Source organism: Medicago truncatula, chromosome 3 (assembly GCF_003473485.1).
Source record: "Medicago truncatula cultivar Jemalong A17 chromosome 3, MtrunA17r5.0-ANR, whole genome shotgun sequence".
Taxonomy (NCBI): domain Eukaryota; kingdom Viridiplantae; phylum Streptophyta; class Magnoliopsida; order Fabales; family Fabaceae; genus Medicago; species Medicago truncatula.
This window is the reverse complement of record NC_053044.1, coordinates 23,546,796-23,565,402: the sequence shown is the minus strand read 5'-3', so window position 1 is coordinate 23,565,402 and position 18,607 is coordinate 23,546,796. Positions and strand designations below refer to the sequence as shown.

The window sequence follows — 18,607 nt, the reverse complement described above, 5'->3', positions numbered from 1 at the left end:
TAGACTAACCCATTTCACAGGCAACTCTACAAGGAAAGCTGAATAAGACTTTAATTTGTACATCGCAAGCTTGCTGCTGCTGCTGCTGTTGTTTGGAGTTTAGACCTTACATCATTTTCATGTGGAGAAGCACATGGGAAGACTTTGTTTTAAATGAGTTTGAAACAGACGGTGTTGCTGTAGAGAATGATTGGTTCTCCTCAGGCGGTGAAACAGACGGTAACTTTAATGTATAGGAGATTGATGAATGATTAAAATAAATTATTTAAATGAGAGAGAATGATTGGTTCTCTGGTCTTTATTTCATTGCGTACTTGGGTGGTTATCTGTTTTATTGCCACGAACAAGAAATTCAGTAGTTAACGTTACACTCGCAAGTTTGGAGTTACATGGGAAGACATAAGCATGACTCTAAACATTGAATTTGGAATTTGATAAAATGAAAATAACGAGGACAAATCGACACAAACACAATGGAGAACCATAATAAGGTGCTAATGCTAATGGTGTTTACTTTCTTCTTTTGCTTCATGGCCATGCCCACTTACTCTAAACATAAAACTCTTACTACCATTGCTTCAAATCAGTTTATGCAATACAGTGATACACTTGTTTCTGGAGATGGATTGTTTGAAGCAGGATTTTTCAACTTTAGAGATCCACTACGCCAATACTTCGGTATATGGTACAAGAACATATCACCAAGGACTATTGTGTGGGTTGCCAATAGAAATACGCCTGTACAAAACTCAACAGCGATGCTGAAACTCAATGGTCAGGGAACTCTTGTTATTGTTGATGGCTCCAAAGGCGTTATCTGGTCCTCCAATTCATCAAGAATTGTGGGAAAATCAGTATTGCAGTTGTTGGATTCAGGAAACCTTGTTGTAAAAGATGCAAATAGCAGCAGTGAGGATGAGGAGTTTTTGTGGGAAAGCTTTGATTATCCTGGTGACACGTTGCTTGCTGGAATGAAGCTGAAAAGTAACTTAGTGACTGGTCCATATAGATATCTCACTTCTTGGAGAACCTCTGAAGATCCTGCTGTAGGTGAGTTTTCGTATAGGATCGATACTCATGGTTTTCCTCAACAAGTTATTGCAAAGGGAACAACAATTATGTATAGAGGAGGGTCATGGAATGGATATGAGTTTTGGCAAAGAATTAATAGGGTCTTGAATTACTCATTTGTGATTACTGACAAAGAAGTCACATATCAATATCAAACGTGGACCAATTTCATTATTACTAGATTTGTGCTAGATACATATGGAACTCCACAACGTTTTATATGGTCGGATTGGACACAAAATTGGGAGGCTACAGCTACTCGTCCTATAGACCAGTGTGAAGAGTATGCCTGTTGTGGGATCAACTCTAACTGCAATATTAATGAATCTCCAATTTGTGAATGCTTGGAAGGTTTCACGCCAAAATTTCAATCAAAATGGAAGTCATCGGATTGGTCTGGCGGGTGTCTGAGGAGAACAAAATTGAATTGTCTCAATGGAGATGGATTTTTGAAGTACACAAACATGAAGTTGCCAGACACGTCGGCATCATGGTATGACAAGAGCTTGAGCCTTCAGGAATGTAAGACGACGTGTTTGAAAAATTGTAATTGCACTGCATATGCAAATTTAGATATCAGAGATGGTGGGAGTGGTTGCTTACTTTGGTTTGACAATATTTTGGACATGAGAAAACATCGAGACCAAGGACAAGACATTTATATACGGCTAGCATCTTCAGAACTTGGTATTTTCATTTCCTATTACATCTTTTTCCTTTCCAGTTAGATATATTGCACAAATTTCATATATTTCAGCATTTATCTTGATAGTATTAAGTCCTGTTGAATAGTTGAAATCATGTGACACTAATAAATTCTCTTTTCACTTTAAAGTATGTACCTGAAATATTTCTAAGAACAGTTGGTCATGAATTAATTTCTTCTTATTTTGAGTAAGCTTCTATACCTGCTTGTTGACTGACATTTATTTCAACCCTCAGATCATAAAAAGAATAAGAGGAACTTGAAGCTTTCTGGGATTTTTGCCGGGGTTATTGCATTTATTATAGGACTAGCCGTTCTCGTATTGGTCACGTCAGCATATAGAAAGAAGCTTGGTAAGACAAGTGCACAAGTTATGATAAATAATTCTTAATTATTTATGATTTACTTTAATTGTTACTTCAGGCCATATAAAAAAGTTATTTCACTGGAAGCAGAAGAAGGAGAATGAAGATGATGACTTGGCCACAATATTTGATTTTTCAACCATCACTAATGCAACAAATAACTTCTCTATCAGAAACAAATTGGGAGAAGGTGGTTTTGGACCAGTGTACAAGGTAAAGTCTTGGCTAACAAGTTAGTTAATCCCCTTATTTTGCCAAGTGCTATAAGTAAGTACTATAATTTCCTCCTAAAATATTCCTAGGGCATAATGATAGATGGCCAAGAGATCGCCGTTAAGAGGCTTTCTAAAACATCGGGACAAGGAATTGAGGAGTTCAAAAATGAAGTAAAGTTGATGGCAACACTTCAACACCGTAATCTTGTAAAACTTCTTGGTTGTTCTATTCAACAAGATGAAAAGATGTTGATCTATGAATTCATGCCCAACAGAAGCTTGGATTTCTTTATTTTTGGTTTGAATTTTCACACCAACCCAATTTATTGATCTCAATTTTTCTCTTGCTAAAAGCTTAAAATGTAGTTCTCATGCTAACTTAAGAAAGTGAAATCTGTTAGATGCTATGCGAAGCAAGTTACTTGATTGGACTAAACGTTTGGAAATTATTAATGGTATTGCTCGGGGGCTTCTGTATCTCCATCAAGATTCTACACTACGAATCATACATAGAGATCTCAAGACAAGCAACATTCTTCTTGATATTGATATGATCCCAAAGATATCAGATTTTGGTTTAGCCAGATCATTTATGGGAGACCAAGCCGAGGCTAATACAAATAGAGTGATGGGAACCTAGTAAGTTCGACTTATTTTTCTTCAGTTTAAGGTTTAAATATCTCATTTGTTTATGTATTATTATACATTGATTTCGGTTTTTCGTTTCTATGAAACATATTTGTCAGCCTGAATTCCTAAGATATAGGAAAGATTGATTTTTGTCATTATTTTGATATTGGCCTTTGGTAATATTTGTTCATATTTCAATATGGACAACTGCAAGGATTGTTTTCTGTTTAAGTCATTAATACCAATAAGAGTATTATTAGGGACTTAATTCTACTAGAAAGTTATGTTACAAGTATTGTATGTTACATAAACTCAAAAGTTATTTTAACCTTTAGTTCTGCTATCTCACAACCCCTTTCAATGTATATTTTTTTCCCTAAATGTTCACCGTTTTTTCTTGCAGTGGATACATGCCTCCAGAATATGCTGTGCATGGATCATTCTCAATAAAATCTGATGTTTTTAGTTTTGGAGTCGTTGTGCTTGAAATAATTAGCGGCAGGAAGAATCGCGGATTTTGTGACCCTCTACATCATCTAAACCTCCTTGGTTATGTAAGTTTTGAAGTGTATTTGTTCTATCTTATGACACAATAATTGAAAGTAAACTCCAAATACATACACAAGAAATAAACCAATCAATCAAAATCCACTTCATAAATGTTGAGCTTACTCTTTTTGTAACCTTGATGTCATTTTAGGCATGGAGACTATGGATTGAAGAAAGGGCAAAGGAGTTAATAGCTGACATATCATATGATGAGGCCATATGTTCAGATATAATAAGATTTATTCATGTGGGTTTATTGTGTGTACAACAGAAAGCAGAAAATAGGCCTAACATGTCATCTGTGGTTTTTATGTTAAAGGGTGAGAAGTTACTCCCAACACCAAGTGAACCTGGGTTCTATGCAGGAAGAGATAACAATACAATCAGAACAGCATCTTCTTCAAAAGTGTGTTCAATAAATGAAGCTTCAGTCTCATTGTTAGAGGCCCGATAGAATGCCACTGTGACACTTAAATGGATGAAATATTGTTAAAAATGCACTAATATTTGAATATGAAGATAGATCCCTCAAAGAATGAACATAGATAGATAGATAGATAGATAGATAGATTATATATGAGTCTAGATAAGTTCCTTGAGTAAAAAGCAATGTTCAAAAACTTGTTTGAAAGGAGATGCCTTTTGTATCTAGTATTATAAATCAGATCTTATTGTAAATTTTTCAATGTAATATAATTTTAAAGAGAAAGTTGAAATTACTACTCGAAATCATACATGTGCCGACCATTTTGAAATCGTTTGATATCTGAAATCTCCTTTTCCAGCTTATCAAGTGTGATTGGTTAAATGGCCCATCAACCATGACAGATACGGTGCGCAAACATTACTGTGTTAAAAATGTTTATGGTCCTTATAAAATAGAGACCTTTAAAGTTTAGTCCTTAATTATCCTTAAACTCTTATGTTTCGTACAATCTTTTGTATTCCTCGCACTGGAGGCTATGATAGAAAGCAACAAAATTCAGCTGCGCCATGTTCTGAAATAGAAGATTTAGATGTGAACTTAGCCAAAGATTTGCTCATTTTCATAACTGAAGAATGACACACATGCATTGTTTTGGTTTGAATTTTCGGAGTACAAAACTGCTCAGACATGATGGGGGTTCATAAATAAATAATAGCATTTTCTTTTCCAAAATTTGGTTTTGTATCATGTGTAGATGTGGCTTAGAATGTATCAGAGGATGATTTCAGGTTCTATCCTAGGACATATACACATTAAAGATAGAAATTATACCTGAATGCTGAGATAGGGACCATTTTCCCTTTTATGTCTCTGTCCATTGGAATGATGATGAGGGCTGTTTAACTATTTGCTGATAAATAATGAAAATATTATTAGATTTTCTTACCTATAATTTCCTGATTAATAATTTATGTGTAGTGGGAGCTTGATGAAAAGCTGTTAAGAGTCCCCCTTAGTTCCTTTGACGGACGTATATAAAATATTTTAGGCTTAAATAAGAAAAAGGTCCCTTGAAATTACTTAACGTTTTGAAAATCGTCCTTGCCATCCGTTTCTGTTACAAAAACGCAGTGTTGGCTAACGGAGGCTTATCTGGCACTTGGTGATATGTCATTAGTTGATGACTGGTGTTAGTATAGGGACCAAAACCAAAAACGCATTTTTACATAGGGACTAAATTAAAAAAAAAGTAATCATCAAGTTTTGAATTAAAAAAACCAGTCTTCCCTTCATCTTCCTCTCTCTGTTCTATCCTTCTTCTTCCTCTCTCTGTTCTATCCTTCTTCTTCCTCAATCTGTTCTTTCCTCTATTTGCGCCCTAAAACTCAACTCATTTCCTTCAACATAAAAAGAATGGACATTGTCGTTCAATTTAAGTGTTTGAACAAAAACACAGGGAGGGAGCAAATTATCCTGGTTCACCCCACAATCCGAGGTAAGTATAGTCCCCTTGCACTTTTGATGATTGGATTTAGGGAAGTATATCAAATCGTTTACCAAGTAATAAAATGTAAGTAGAGTATCGTATTCACATGTGTTGTTGTTTCAACCAGGCAATTGATGTTACTTATTTAAGAACATAAAACAAATAAATAAAGATAAAGCGGGGAGTCTGTGCAATTTGTTCTGTTTGCCCAGGGCTAGAGTTTAGGAGTAACCTGTTTTTTTTATTCATTTGTTGGAATTAAATAATAATCAAGCATTATTCTGGTATTGGTTAAATGTCTTCTATTTAAGTATGAGTTCGCGGGGTGTTGTTCCTCTCCAACTGTTCAGTTGCAAACTTACACCGGAGTTTCTACGCGAGTCAATGTTTAGGGTCATCAATCCTATATGGAGATGCACCTTCGCACATAAATGTACGTGAGGCTCTTACTATCTCAGAGTTAATTAAAGCATAAACTTAAATATTAGAGTTCCTAAATTCTCAATGGTCCTAAAGGTTCCGTCGTCTATGAATCGTAGAAGTTCATCAACATACTCCCCCTAGTTCTACAAACGGGCATCCATATATCGTCTACCTTACCAAGAATGTAAGAAGAGTAAAATTATTATGCTAGTTCCTTGGATCATTTACCGTTGTTACTACTCTTTACATAATCGGGTGCTTACACTGTTATCTTAGTTACTTCCTGATTTGAGTAGGTTTTCACCAAACATTAGACATGTCACTTTCCTAGTTACCATTATCTCAGGGTTGTTTCGTGTCGGGTGAAATTAAGAATTTGTATAATAAAATTAAATAGGATTCATAAAATAATTGAATAAAGACTTAAAATAAATAAATCCAACAAATAAAATAGAGGTTCGTGTTAGAACCCTAATCTAATAGGGTTTAGTTACTCATGGTAACCAAAGGCAAATTACAAAATAAATAAAACATACCATAGAAACTTAGAGTGAGGAAAGAGACTGTTCCATTGAAGCTCATAGCGCTTGTCTTCCTCCTGAACTGCTCCGTTCTCAGTGAAAAATTATGAATGCGAGGGGTTGTATTTACATGCTTGATTTTCACTTGCGTTTTAGCCTAAAAATTGAGCTTTTTCCACCCCAAAAGTAGCAAAAAGCAGTTATTTCCCGAATTCAGCATGCACGGGGTGCACATGTTACACTCTGGAGGCGCCTAGGTGCATTTTGTTTTGAATACTTAGGCTCATGAAACACTCCCATGGATGCATGAGTGTTATTCTACGTGCCCGAGGCCACTGGTTCACACCCAGGGGGGCACATCAGTGAATTTTATCGAGCGTAATCGCTCGTTTTTCGTCTTTTAGGTGTTTTTTTTCCATATAACTTGTGTGAGGACTTGGAACAAAATTTATCCTTCTTGTAATACCTTTAGAGGTCTCTTGAATCTTCATTCTCTGTCTTCTCAAATCTTCTTAGATGACTTTGCTTTGCCGATTTGCATGATTTTGCCTTTAATTACATCAAAAACACCCTGTAATTGTTAGGTTTCGGGAAAACTTTAACTACATGATTCGAAATGAAAACATTACAAAATGTCTCAAAAACCATATGAAAAATATGCTTAGAATAACGTATGATGACATGTTATCACAACGCAAACGTAAACTATTGCTTGTCCTCAAGTAACGAAAGAGAATAAATTTTAAGGTTTGCATATTTTTCAGGAAAAATATACATTTCTGAAGAGGTTGCTCAGATCATCATCTCGTCCCATTTACAGTATTGACTAACTTATCACTTCCATCCAAGAGAGATAGGCTTATAGAATATAGTTTATACACTAAGCCACACTATTTTTCAGGATACACATATGTATCTCGTAAAACTAGTCGGGCTGGTCATGACATTTGCCTACTCTCGTGAAATAATTTTAAACATACATTCAAGATCATACTACACTTTGAGGTCTTTTAGGGTAATAACATGACTTAAGTTAAGGTGGGATATATTTGACAAAGTAGCCCGGTAAAACAACTTGGAGTTAGATTTTCAGCCTACAGTTTCTACTAAACATTGAAGTATTACCAACATTCATTTCTTAAACCAAAATAAGATGGGTACTAAGTAAATTTTTTTATCTTTTTATCTTTCAAGATATATACATTTTATTGAAGAGACAAAAATTTTAGATGTTGTTGGCTCATGATTTTTTTTCTTCTTTTTTCTATTTTTGTTTGTGTAGACTCATACTTTTGCATGGTTTATTCTACATTTTTTTTTCATTTTTGATAAATAAGTTGCTAATTCCAAAGAGAAACATCAAACTTAGTTTCAAATAATCATACCAAGTTATTAAAAATATTTTATCTAACTCTAAGATAAATCAAATAAATGACATTAAAGTTCAAAACTTGTGACATGACTCGTGGCTCAAAGTTGTTTCATAAAGGATGATGATGATGATGATGATGATAATAATAATAATAATAATAGTGGCTTGAAAGGCTCAAAGTACCAAAACATTTTTTTTTGCCTCGTGTGTAGTATAACATGATCGATAGTCCATAAAGAGCGACCACAAATTCGAGTAAAAAAACATTCATATGGAACACTCAATATAGAAAGAATTATAGTAGAAGAGTGAATTAAACATTTGACTCAAATTCTCACTAATTATGCTATACAGAAAAGATATGGTGATTGTGATAAGTATCTTTCGCATCAAACCCCAATAGTTACCGTGCTCTTAATCTTCGGGGGTAAGTTATCACTCTACTATAAATGTTATGGAACAACTTTCTAAGACTAAAACAATTTAAGCTTGAAATGAAAATGTTATATAAGTAAGGGTTAAATATGTTTTTAGTCCCTACAAAATTACAAACTTTTAAGTTTAGCCCCTATAAAAAATTTATTCACTTTTAGTTCCTATTTATATTTTATAGGGACAATTTTGGACTACTAAGTATAAAATTTTGTAAATTTTTTCAAAATAGGGACTATAATTACAAAATTCAATATTATGGAGGACTAAAATTACCATTAAAATTTTATAAGGACTAAAGTTGAAAACTCTTGATTTTGTAGGGACTAAAAACATATTTAACCCTATAAGTAATTCAAAAATTAAAATTAATAGGCTTACTAGGTCATTTGGTCCCCTAATTAATTTTCAGTTTTCATTTTGGTCCCTCAAGTTTGTCTCCGTTAGTCAAATAAATTCATGACTGTTAAGTTTAACTCCAAATGTCTATGTTGGACCAACATTATAGATAGTCCACCATAGACCTTATTAATTTATTTAATTTAAACCATTCAATTTATTTTTTTAAAAGAGAACCGTTGGATCACGAAGGTCCATTGTATATTACAATATACCATCAATAGCTAATATTTTCCCCATTTCTTCACCTTCTTCCTTCATCAACATACCATCTTCATCATCAATCTTCATAAAAAACCAAAAAAAAAAAAAAAAAATCGAAAAATAATCAACATTCAAAAGCTTTCCAAACCTTCATTTTCTTTCATTCATTTGAGAATATATCTCTCTATGCTCTCACCAAATCAACTCAGCAAAAGCGTTCACCATATTAAAACTCACCCTTCGTTTTCCCATTTCTCTTTTGCAAAAACTCAGTAAAAGTATTCACCTTGGTTTTTCAAATTCTTTTCTCTTTTCCCTTGTACGGTTCTCGTTCTCCATTCTCCATATGTTGCATAAAACTCACAGAATAATCACTTATTTCAACAGTTAAATTATTAATAATCACTTATTTTTCATAACCTGTAACAAACCCAGAATGCGAATTCGAATCCATAAAACTCAATAATTGAGAGAAATTGAAGATAGCTGCGACAGAGACTGCCAAATTCACATTCTTTTAGATCTGGGTAGCTCTTTCTGGAGAATTGATGGAGGAATTATTTTTTCTAGGTAGGAAAATCAATGAAGGAGTAGCTTTTTCATGGTGATGGAAGTGTAGTTGTTGTTGTGAAATCTGGATGTCATGTGTTTATGCAATTTGAGAATCAATCAACCAGAACTGTGAAATAGTGAAGTGACGGTGATGAAATCGTTGAGTTCATATTCTGCAACAACAATGCTACCTTCTTTCTCCATCTTCCCTTTAACACGAGAGAGAATGGTGAGAATATGTGTAGTTTTTGAGTTGTTGAATTTATGAATTTGTAAGATAAATTAATTAATTTGGGGGTTTATTGGTTTTGGGAAGGAGGGGTGAAGATTGAACGTTGAATTTGAGTTGCTAAATCTGGATGTCATGTGTTGTTGTTGTTGTTGTTGTTGTTCGTATATGATGAATAAGACGAGGGAAGAAGATGAAGGAATGGAAAAAAAAAATTAAATGTTAATTGTATACTCATACAATGAACCTTCATGATCCAACGGTCCTCTTTTTAAAAAGAATTGAATGGTTTAAATTAAATAAATTAATAAGGTCTATGGTGGACTATCTATAATGTTGGTCCACCATAGACACAAACATAATTCTCAACTTATGGTACTAGACACAAACATAATTCTTTTTCAACTTATGGTACTAGGCAAAAACATAAGTTTTACTTAAGAATCAAATAATTACAATGACTTAGAAAACAATGACAATAACTTGAAAACAATTGAGAAAAAAAATTCAAGACACAATCAGTGCAACAATGAGTTCAAAAAAAAAAAAATCTTCTTATCTTCAAGCTTCTTTTTAACTTTCTCAAGCTTATTTTTAACTTTCTCATGCTTCTTTGAGTTGATTTCTTTTCCATGCTCTTTTTCAAATTCTTTTCCAAACTCTTTCCCAAATTCTCTTCCAACCTCCTTCTAGATGTCTTTGCCAAATTCCCTCAAATACTCCATTATCATTTCATAGTTGTTGCAACCAACATCTTACTTCAATACAGAGGAGCAACCTGCATCATACTTTTTTGCAGATATTTTTTTAATTTCATAAAGTTCATCATCCCAAATGAACAGATCACAACCATACTCAACCTGTAATAAATTTCAGTTAATGAATTCAACTTTTACACAACAAATGTTAGGAATATTTGAAACAAAACAATTTCAGTTAACACTCCATAAAATCGACATCTCTAAAACTTTCTCTTCGGATTTTCAGTTGTGTTTGAAATACACATCTTCATAACCTTCTAACACTACAAATTGGTGGTCTACTTCCACTTGATTTACCAATTGATGTGATTTTGCTTCCACACATTGCAAACCCTAATTTGTTTGATTTAAGAGGAGATGAGAGGATGAGTCAAAGAAAGGAATAAAGGGAAGAGGATGAAGAAGGAAGAAGAAATTTTGATGGAGGGAAGGAGAAAGAGAATGAGTCGATGGAGATGGAGAAGAGGGAAGGAAAAAGAAGATTTATTCCTTGAATTTTTATTTAAATTTAATAGGAATAAATGATATATATCCAGGTAGAAACAAAAAAAAAACTAAAATAAATAACACGTCATCATGCCACATCAGCTTATTAATCCAGTCAGATGACGTGGGAAGTGTGAACTAAAGAATCTTCAAGTTTCAAGTGGGACTCTCCAAGTTTTTAAAAAATAAGAGTTTTTGAGAAATTCAGAGAATAAAGGCGTATGAGTAAATGAGAGGTTTAAGTGAAGTAATTGTGAGTTTTTCTTTATAAGGAATGAGTAGAGACTGAGCCCATTAAGAGTTGTGAGAACTAAGCCCAAGAATATAAATAGATTATAGTGTGTTGTGAATTAGGGTTAAAACTCTTTGTGACATTTTGGAGAGACAAGCAAAAGATAGAGAAAGGAGAGAAGAAGAGGTCTAGAGGAAGAAGAGGAGAAACTTAAAGAATCAAAGAAGAGAAGGTGACCCAAGCTTAAAGGGAGGCTAGCTTTGAAGAATAAAAGGTGAGGGGGAAGTTATATTCTCATTTGGAGTTTTGTGGTTTTGTGTGATTCTTGTTAAATTCATGTTCCATTAATAGATTAACCTTTCTTCATATCTTCTATCATATTCTTTTAGCTTCTGATACCCTTATACATATTGATACCTTGTTAAATTTTATTTTATGGTCATGCACACTTATATTAGCATATCCAATTGTTCTTCGATACTTTGTTATCGTCAAAATTCTAGAGGAATTATATAAAACAAATTTTGTTCCAACAAATTTTATGGTGACTAAAACAAAAAGTAGGAATGCTTATAGGACCAAAAGTATATTTAACCATTAAATTATTATAATGATTTTAATAATATTGTTGTTTCATAGAGACTATGCTAAAATGTTAGCAATTTTTTGATAATTTTTTTGTAAAATTGTCTAATGGGTGTAAATATTATTTTTAATATTTTTTTGAGATTGTATTGTATTTAATATTAAATATTTTTTTTTCATATTTGGATTTGTTAATAATTTATATCATGGTCATAAAAAATAATATTTTGGTGTTAAATATTTTCTAAAAAATTATAGAAAATTCCTAAAGTACTCAACCTATATATATAGTATAGAAATTAAAACATATTTTACTAGTACATTGACCAATACACTTCTTAAATATTTCAAATATTGGAAATGATAAATAAATTTCAAACATTGACCAATACACTTTTAAATAAATTTGTTTGACCTCAATTTCTTCAATAAAGTTTATCGTTTGTTTCTTCTTATTTCACCACAATTGGAGCGTCTCTGTGTTTATCTAAAAGTAACAAACGATAAAACTGAAAACTTAACTTTCATTTTTTTTTATACACTCGGTTGATATAATTACAAAGACTATGGATTTGAATTCATACACTCAAATCTCGCAGGAAATGAAGAATGAAGATTCACACTCATCAATTGTTCCAGAAGTTGAGAAGGAACATGCGACCCTCTCGATCTCACTTGAAGGAGAGGATCAAACTATCCCTTCTTCAGAATCTCATGGGAAAATAAATAAAGAGGTAACCAAATCTAATAATTTTATTTCAAATCTCATCAGTTTTTCATATAAGTTTGTATGTTGTATTTGTTTCTTGAAATTATTCTCTTTTCTTTAATAAATTTTGTAGTTTTTATGAAAGATTTTCCTGCCTCACAAATCAATTGTTTAGTAATAAATTATATTTAAAATAAAAATAAAATGATATTGATCTATAGCAAGCATGACCAGAAAAATACTAATTGTTTCGAAAATTAGTGGATCTTGATTTGATTTTTAGATTTTTTTTGTTGTCTTAGCAATAATGGCGTAATGTAATTCTTATTAGGCATGTCAAATTTTTTTCCGTGTTTTTATTTTATATCTTCCCATTTTTTGAAGGATCAAAAGAGAAAAAAACGATATAAAATTATTTTTTTTATAAATATTAGATGGATAAAGGTTTGGATCAATATCGTATTAGCCATATAAATATTGATCCATTTTTCTTCCTCACAGATAAATTCTTTATAAATAAATTATATTTAAAATTTAAAAAATATATAATATTGATCTATAATACAACTAGGAAAAAACGAATTATTTCGAAAATCAGTGAATATTAATTTGATTTTTTAGATTTTTTGTTGCCTTAGCAACAATAGCATGATTCTTGTTATCCATATCAATTTTTTGTCAATTTTTTATTTTATATTTTTCCATTTTTGTAAGGATCTCAAGAGGAAAGATGATATAAAATTATATATTTTTATGTTATATTTTTTTACAACACTGGATCCAACTTATAAATGTCAAGCTTGAATTAACTCAACATGTTTTGATGATGTGAAAAAATTGATTAGACAAGGAATTTCGCATTCAAAATGATCTAAAATTCGACAATGTGAATGAATCTTCATTTATACATACACATTGAAACTTAATCTTCACCATCCTTTGAGAGTTATATTTAGTACCAATTGGGAGGCCAATACTAATTTTTTTTTTTTTTTTTTTTTTTATCATAATGAGCATTTTTTCATTTTGAAATTATTTTGATGTGCGCACCACAACTTTTGGTCTATCATACAATGTCACAATGACTATTTTGTAAAAAAATATATGTTTAGTTGTTTGTTATTTTCATTAATGTATAGATACCCTCAAGTTATGTAAGGCTTATTCATATATTTTGTCCTTATAAATAGGGGTCATTTGAATTCTGGTCCCTGAATTTACCAATCCTTTCAAACTTGCCTTGCAATTATTAATCACTTGAGTTTTGGTCTCTAAGCCCATAATCTAGCTGATGTGCTCGTGATTAGCTAATGCGGCAAGTGTTGACTGGAAAAAGAGGATGTTGACTTAGATTTTATGACGCAAATGGACATATTTTCCCTTAATGAAATAAGTTCTCGCGGAAATGACTAAAATACCCTATTCTTCTTCCATGCCATTCTTCATCCACTATCATTCCCAACATAATTTCATATGTTAATCTTCTCAACCAAAACCCAAATAATCTTCTACAAAATTCAGAACCACGATTCATATCAACCTTCAAAAATTGTTAAATTTTTTATTTCTCTTTCAAGTGAAACCCAGAATGTTTTGATTTCTTAGGTCTCAGACCTAAAAAACAAATCCAACCGTGCCGCCACCAGCCGAACACAAATCGGCATTCTTGCAAAAAAAAAAAAAAAATCAACACTTTCACTAAATCTCTCAAAAAATTCGTAGCTAAAAAACACTTTTCTTACAAATAAAGAAACAATTTGAGTACAATCCCAATCTTCTTAAAATTATTTAGATCCTAACTTTCAAAAATCCTTCGCCCAAGATTGTTTGCTCTGTTCTTTCATTTTGAATAATAATCACAACAACTGTCTGATTCAAATATTTGCTTATTGGCCACCACAAAGGAATATACATTATTCCCTTGTCTTCGTCTTCCGTTACCTTATGCAGAAGTTTCAATGGTCTTGACGAGGTTTTTCTCTGCGAGTCTCGTGGTCTTCCGTAAAGGTAATGGGTGGTGGATGGTTCATGTGCGGTGGAGGTTTGGTGGGTGGTGGAGGGTTCATGTGTGGTGGCGAGGGTGGAGACAAAAGGATTGATGTGTGGTGGAGGGTTGATGAATGATGGTGGATGGTTGGATGGATAGTAAAGAGGAGTGAAGAGGATATATAAGAAGATAAATAAGATTGTTTGAATATGAGAGTGAAGATGATAAAAAAAAAAAAATGTTTATGTGAGGGAGGTAGAAGAGAGCATAATGGTGATTTCCGCATGGACCTGGTTATAGTAAGGGTATTCTCGTCCATTCATATCAAAATTTCTAACTCAACAATCACTTATCTCAGTCAACATTTGCCACGTCAGCTAATCACGGCCACATTAACAAGATTATGGCCTCATGGTCAAAAACTTAAGTGATTAATATTTGCAGGGCAAATATAAAAGGATTAGTAAAGTCAGAGACCAAAATTCAAACTACCCCTATTTGTAGGGACTAAATGTATAAACTTATATTTTATAAGAGCAACAAATAGCTAAATTTTAAGACATATCTATCTTACCAAAACCACATTTACATTTTTTAACAGAGAAAGATATAATAAATTTCAAAATCCAGAGATATTTTAATACAATTACAAAATATGTGAGATTGAACGTAGTATAAGTCAATCTATCTCAACTATTCATAGATCTATATTTTAATAACACATATCAACAATGACATGGTTACCAATGACATAGCATCAAAATTGACCTATAATATATGAACATTAATACATCTTCTAAACAAATTCACATACAACAAAGTCATGTAATTTGTTTAAAAAAAAAAAAAAGTCATATAAATTAATATTGAAATCCCTTTAGATATATTTGATATACCTTCTCTCTATATCTCTGTATGATTAGTGTTATTTAATTTTTATGGAAACTCTGATTCTATGTTTATTCTTTTATATTTATCAATTAGTATGTTATTGGTTATAATAACTGCTAGTCAACTTTGTAATATATTTTTTTATTATTTCAACATTTTTTATCATTAATAAATTTAATATATAAAAAAATGATAACAAATCAATTTCATAGATTGAAATTAAATTCATATTCAAATCATTCCCTTGTTTGCTTGAGCGGTATATTTGGTCAAAAGAATTTTAAATAAAATACGCACTCAAACACACAGGTGCCTAAAATGAATTCTAATATATCATGTTCCCTTTAATATTATATATATATAAACACACACAATTAGTTGTTAGATCCAGATCAAGACCATTCTGATTCCAATGTAGTTTTTGTTTCAAGGTTAAGTAGTGTTTGTTTCAAGGTTAAGAATGACATTCTCAGGATTACATGATTAGGGGATGATTATACTCATGTTTGTTATGAGGTTGAGAAAAAAATATTCCTGGTATAAAGGTTCCTAGGTTTCTTGGGAATGAAGTAACTTCCCATAACTTTCATTATTCCTATAAATTTATTCCCATGTAAAGAGATGAGTGCATTCCTCCCATGATATTCTGCATAGATTTAAAAAAAAATTGTAACTTCCACTTTTCCCAAAAATGTTAAGTTATTTGTCAAACATTTTTTTTTAACAAATATCTAGGAATCAAATTTTTATATTTTCCCCAAAACAAACGCCGCCTAAATAAAAGGCTATATTTTACAAACTACACGGTCTTATCTCAATTTAACGATCATGAATGTATTAACTATGTTAATGATTTAAAATTTGACCACACACAATCATGGTTTCAAACAACCAAATGATGTTTTTCCATTATTAATAGTGTCTATAAGATAAGGTAAGTTATATTAAATTAAAAAAAAATAAAAAAATCTTGCTGATTATAAAATCTTCTATCTCGTCAAGAAATGTATCAACAGAATTATATATTCCAATCTATAATACATAATTGATACATTTATATGTTGTAGGGAAGAAAGAGGGGAAGACTATCAAAAGTTTCCAATCCTCCATGGCTTGGAAGATCATGGGTTAAGCGAATTGGAACAAGGGAAAATGGAACAGAAGATGTTGTAAGATCACTTATTATTTCTATTATTTATTCTACTTCCTAGTTTCTCTTGTTGGTACTTTGTTCAATTCTAAATAAATGTCATATGGTGAATAATTTCATAATTTATAATTGCAAACTAGGTGAACTTTTTTCTCGTAATGATCTAATGCATCTTATTCATTCATTTAAAATTTTGATTCTTATTCAATTATTTTATATTTTCCATTTGAAATAATATGATGAATGTTACAACAATATCTACAAAATTGATGTTTTGCAGTACTATATTCATATCCATGTACCAAGACTCAAATGTCGAACTAAGAGAGAGGTGGAGAATTATGATAAATATGGAATTCGTCCTAGAAGGAATTTCAATTAGAAATGAAAAGATGTAGCCAAGGGAGTAACTAAAAACATACAAAGGTTAGTACCTTCAACATAGTTGTAACTTGTAATATCAAGTATTCCCTTATTGGTGTAAAATGCTTTGGTCACCTTTCATTCCCTAAACTATAACTTTTGTGATGTGGAGGTTCTTCCATAAGGAACTTCCCATAGTTAAAAGCTTAAGAAAAAGAGGTTGTATATAATAACCTCTATATTCCATCTTTGTATACATGGTGAATAAACCTCAATGCATTTGCTTCTTCACTGCCAATCTGCAGACAACTTGTGGAAATGGTTGAACATTATCAAAAATAGGTTAGAGAGAAATAATAGTCTCAAGTACAGGAGTTGATCCTTTCAGTAGTTGCACACATTCTATGGCTCTTATGGTTAGAGAGAAATAATAGACATTTCAATCAGCGTCACTATAGCATGGCTAGAATTCTAGATGACATTTTGGTATAGGTGAGGCAAAGTACTAGTCTTTACAAAGGGCTCATATCTTATGGTATGCAGATAACTTTAAAGCATTGCAATTTTTCAAGGTCCCTGGTAAACCCTAGAAAAACCGATTGAAGTTGTTAAGAGTCCCACATCGGTTAGGAGTTGGCCTGACAATTTGTTTATAAGTGGGGGCAATCCTCACCTCACAAGCCGGTTTTGTGGGGTTGTGTTAGGCCCAACCATGATTTCTAATATGGTATCAGTGCCTCTCTAAAATCCATTGGGCCACCTGCTATCAGGTTTCCGCTATCGGGCCACCCACCATTTATGTCCAGGAACCAAGCCCAATAGTGTTGGTCGTGAGCGGGTGTGTTAAGAATCCCACATCGGATAGGACATGGCCTGACAATGTATTTATAAGTGGGGGCAATCCTCACCTCACAAGCCGGTTTTGTGGGGTTGTGTTAGGCCCAACCACGATTTTTAAAATGATGATTACATTGTTTGGCCATGTCCTATCCGATGTGGGACTCTTAACTGAAGTTATATTTAAAGATTCTAAATCTTCCTTCATTGGTGGCAATACCATAAACATTGGTTACAAACTTACAATAGTGCTATTATGGAAGTATTTGTTGTTGCCATCTCTGCTATTGAGTTAGCTACATTGGTGTTACCTTTTAAGAATGTGTTATGAATCATGGAATTGTAGGGAAGAAGATCATCATGATCAGCAAGAAAGCAAACATAGGACCATTCATGAGGGAGATACTCACAGAGATTCGCATACAATGAATATAGATTTATAAAAGATAATAGAAATGATACGATGAGTGTTCTTATATATAGAGAGATTAGTTTGAGTAACCAACTATAACTTACTTTAACCAAGCTACTAAGTCTAGTTAACCTTTCAACTAAACTATAGTTTATTAACTATAATGTAATAAACTGATAGATTTATTCCTTGGAAATATAGGAGCAGATGGCTCAATTGCAAAGAAATCAGAATAAGCATGTATTATATCATAACTCAGATACACATAGGCAGGAGTAACATTGTTGACACCTTAGTAATGTATTGACACAACATAGTAGATGATTTTTAGTGGATTGGTCCTCATTGTTTTATTTTCTCCTTCTACTTTAGGGACTTTATAGGTTTTTCTTTTGATAGGTTTTTTTAGTGGATTGGTCCTCCTTGTTTTATTTTGTCCTTCTACTTTTGTCCTTATACTTCTTAGAAAATAATTGGAATCCCCCTATCCAGCGTTCCATAATGAGAAGATTGTGCAAGTAACTTTAAGATACATTCTATAACTTACATAAAATTTTACTATAAGGTAATATGCTATTGATATTGTTGTTAAGATGTCATCTAGAGCTTCTTT

At 32.2% G+C, this 18,607-nt stretch overlaps 1 protein-coding gene across 1 annotated transcript; it reads left to right on the top strand.

The window, feature by feature from the left end:
• The first annotated feature begins 217 nt into the window (after positions 1 to 217).
• On the top strand, positions 218 to 4,247 carry LOC11418536 (G-type lectin S-receptor-like serine/threonine-protein kinase At4g27290). The gene is made up of 7 exons (XM_024779278.2): positions 218 to 1,758; positions 2,014 to 2,130; positions 2,201 to 2,355; positions 2,445 to 2,655; positions 2,759 to 2,996; positions 3,391 to 3,541; positions 3,688 to 4,247. The coding sequence occupies exons 1-7, from the start codon at positions 474 to 476 to the stop codon at positions 3,988 to 3,990; spliced, it is 2,460 nt and encodes an 819-aa protein (XP_024635046.1). The 5' UTR covers positions 218 to 473; the 3' UTR covers positions 3,991 to 4,247.
• The last annotated feature ends 14,360 nt before the right edge of the window (positions 4,248 to 18,607 follow it).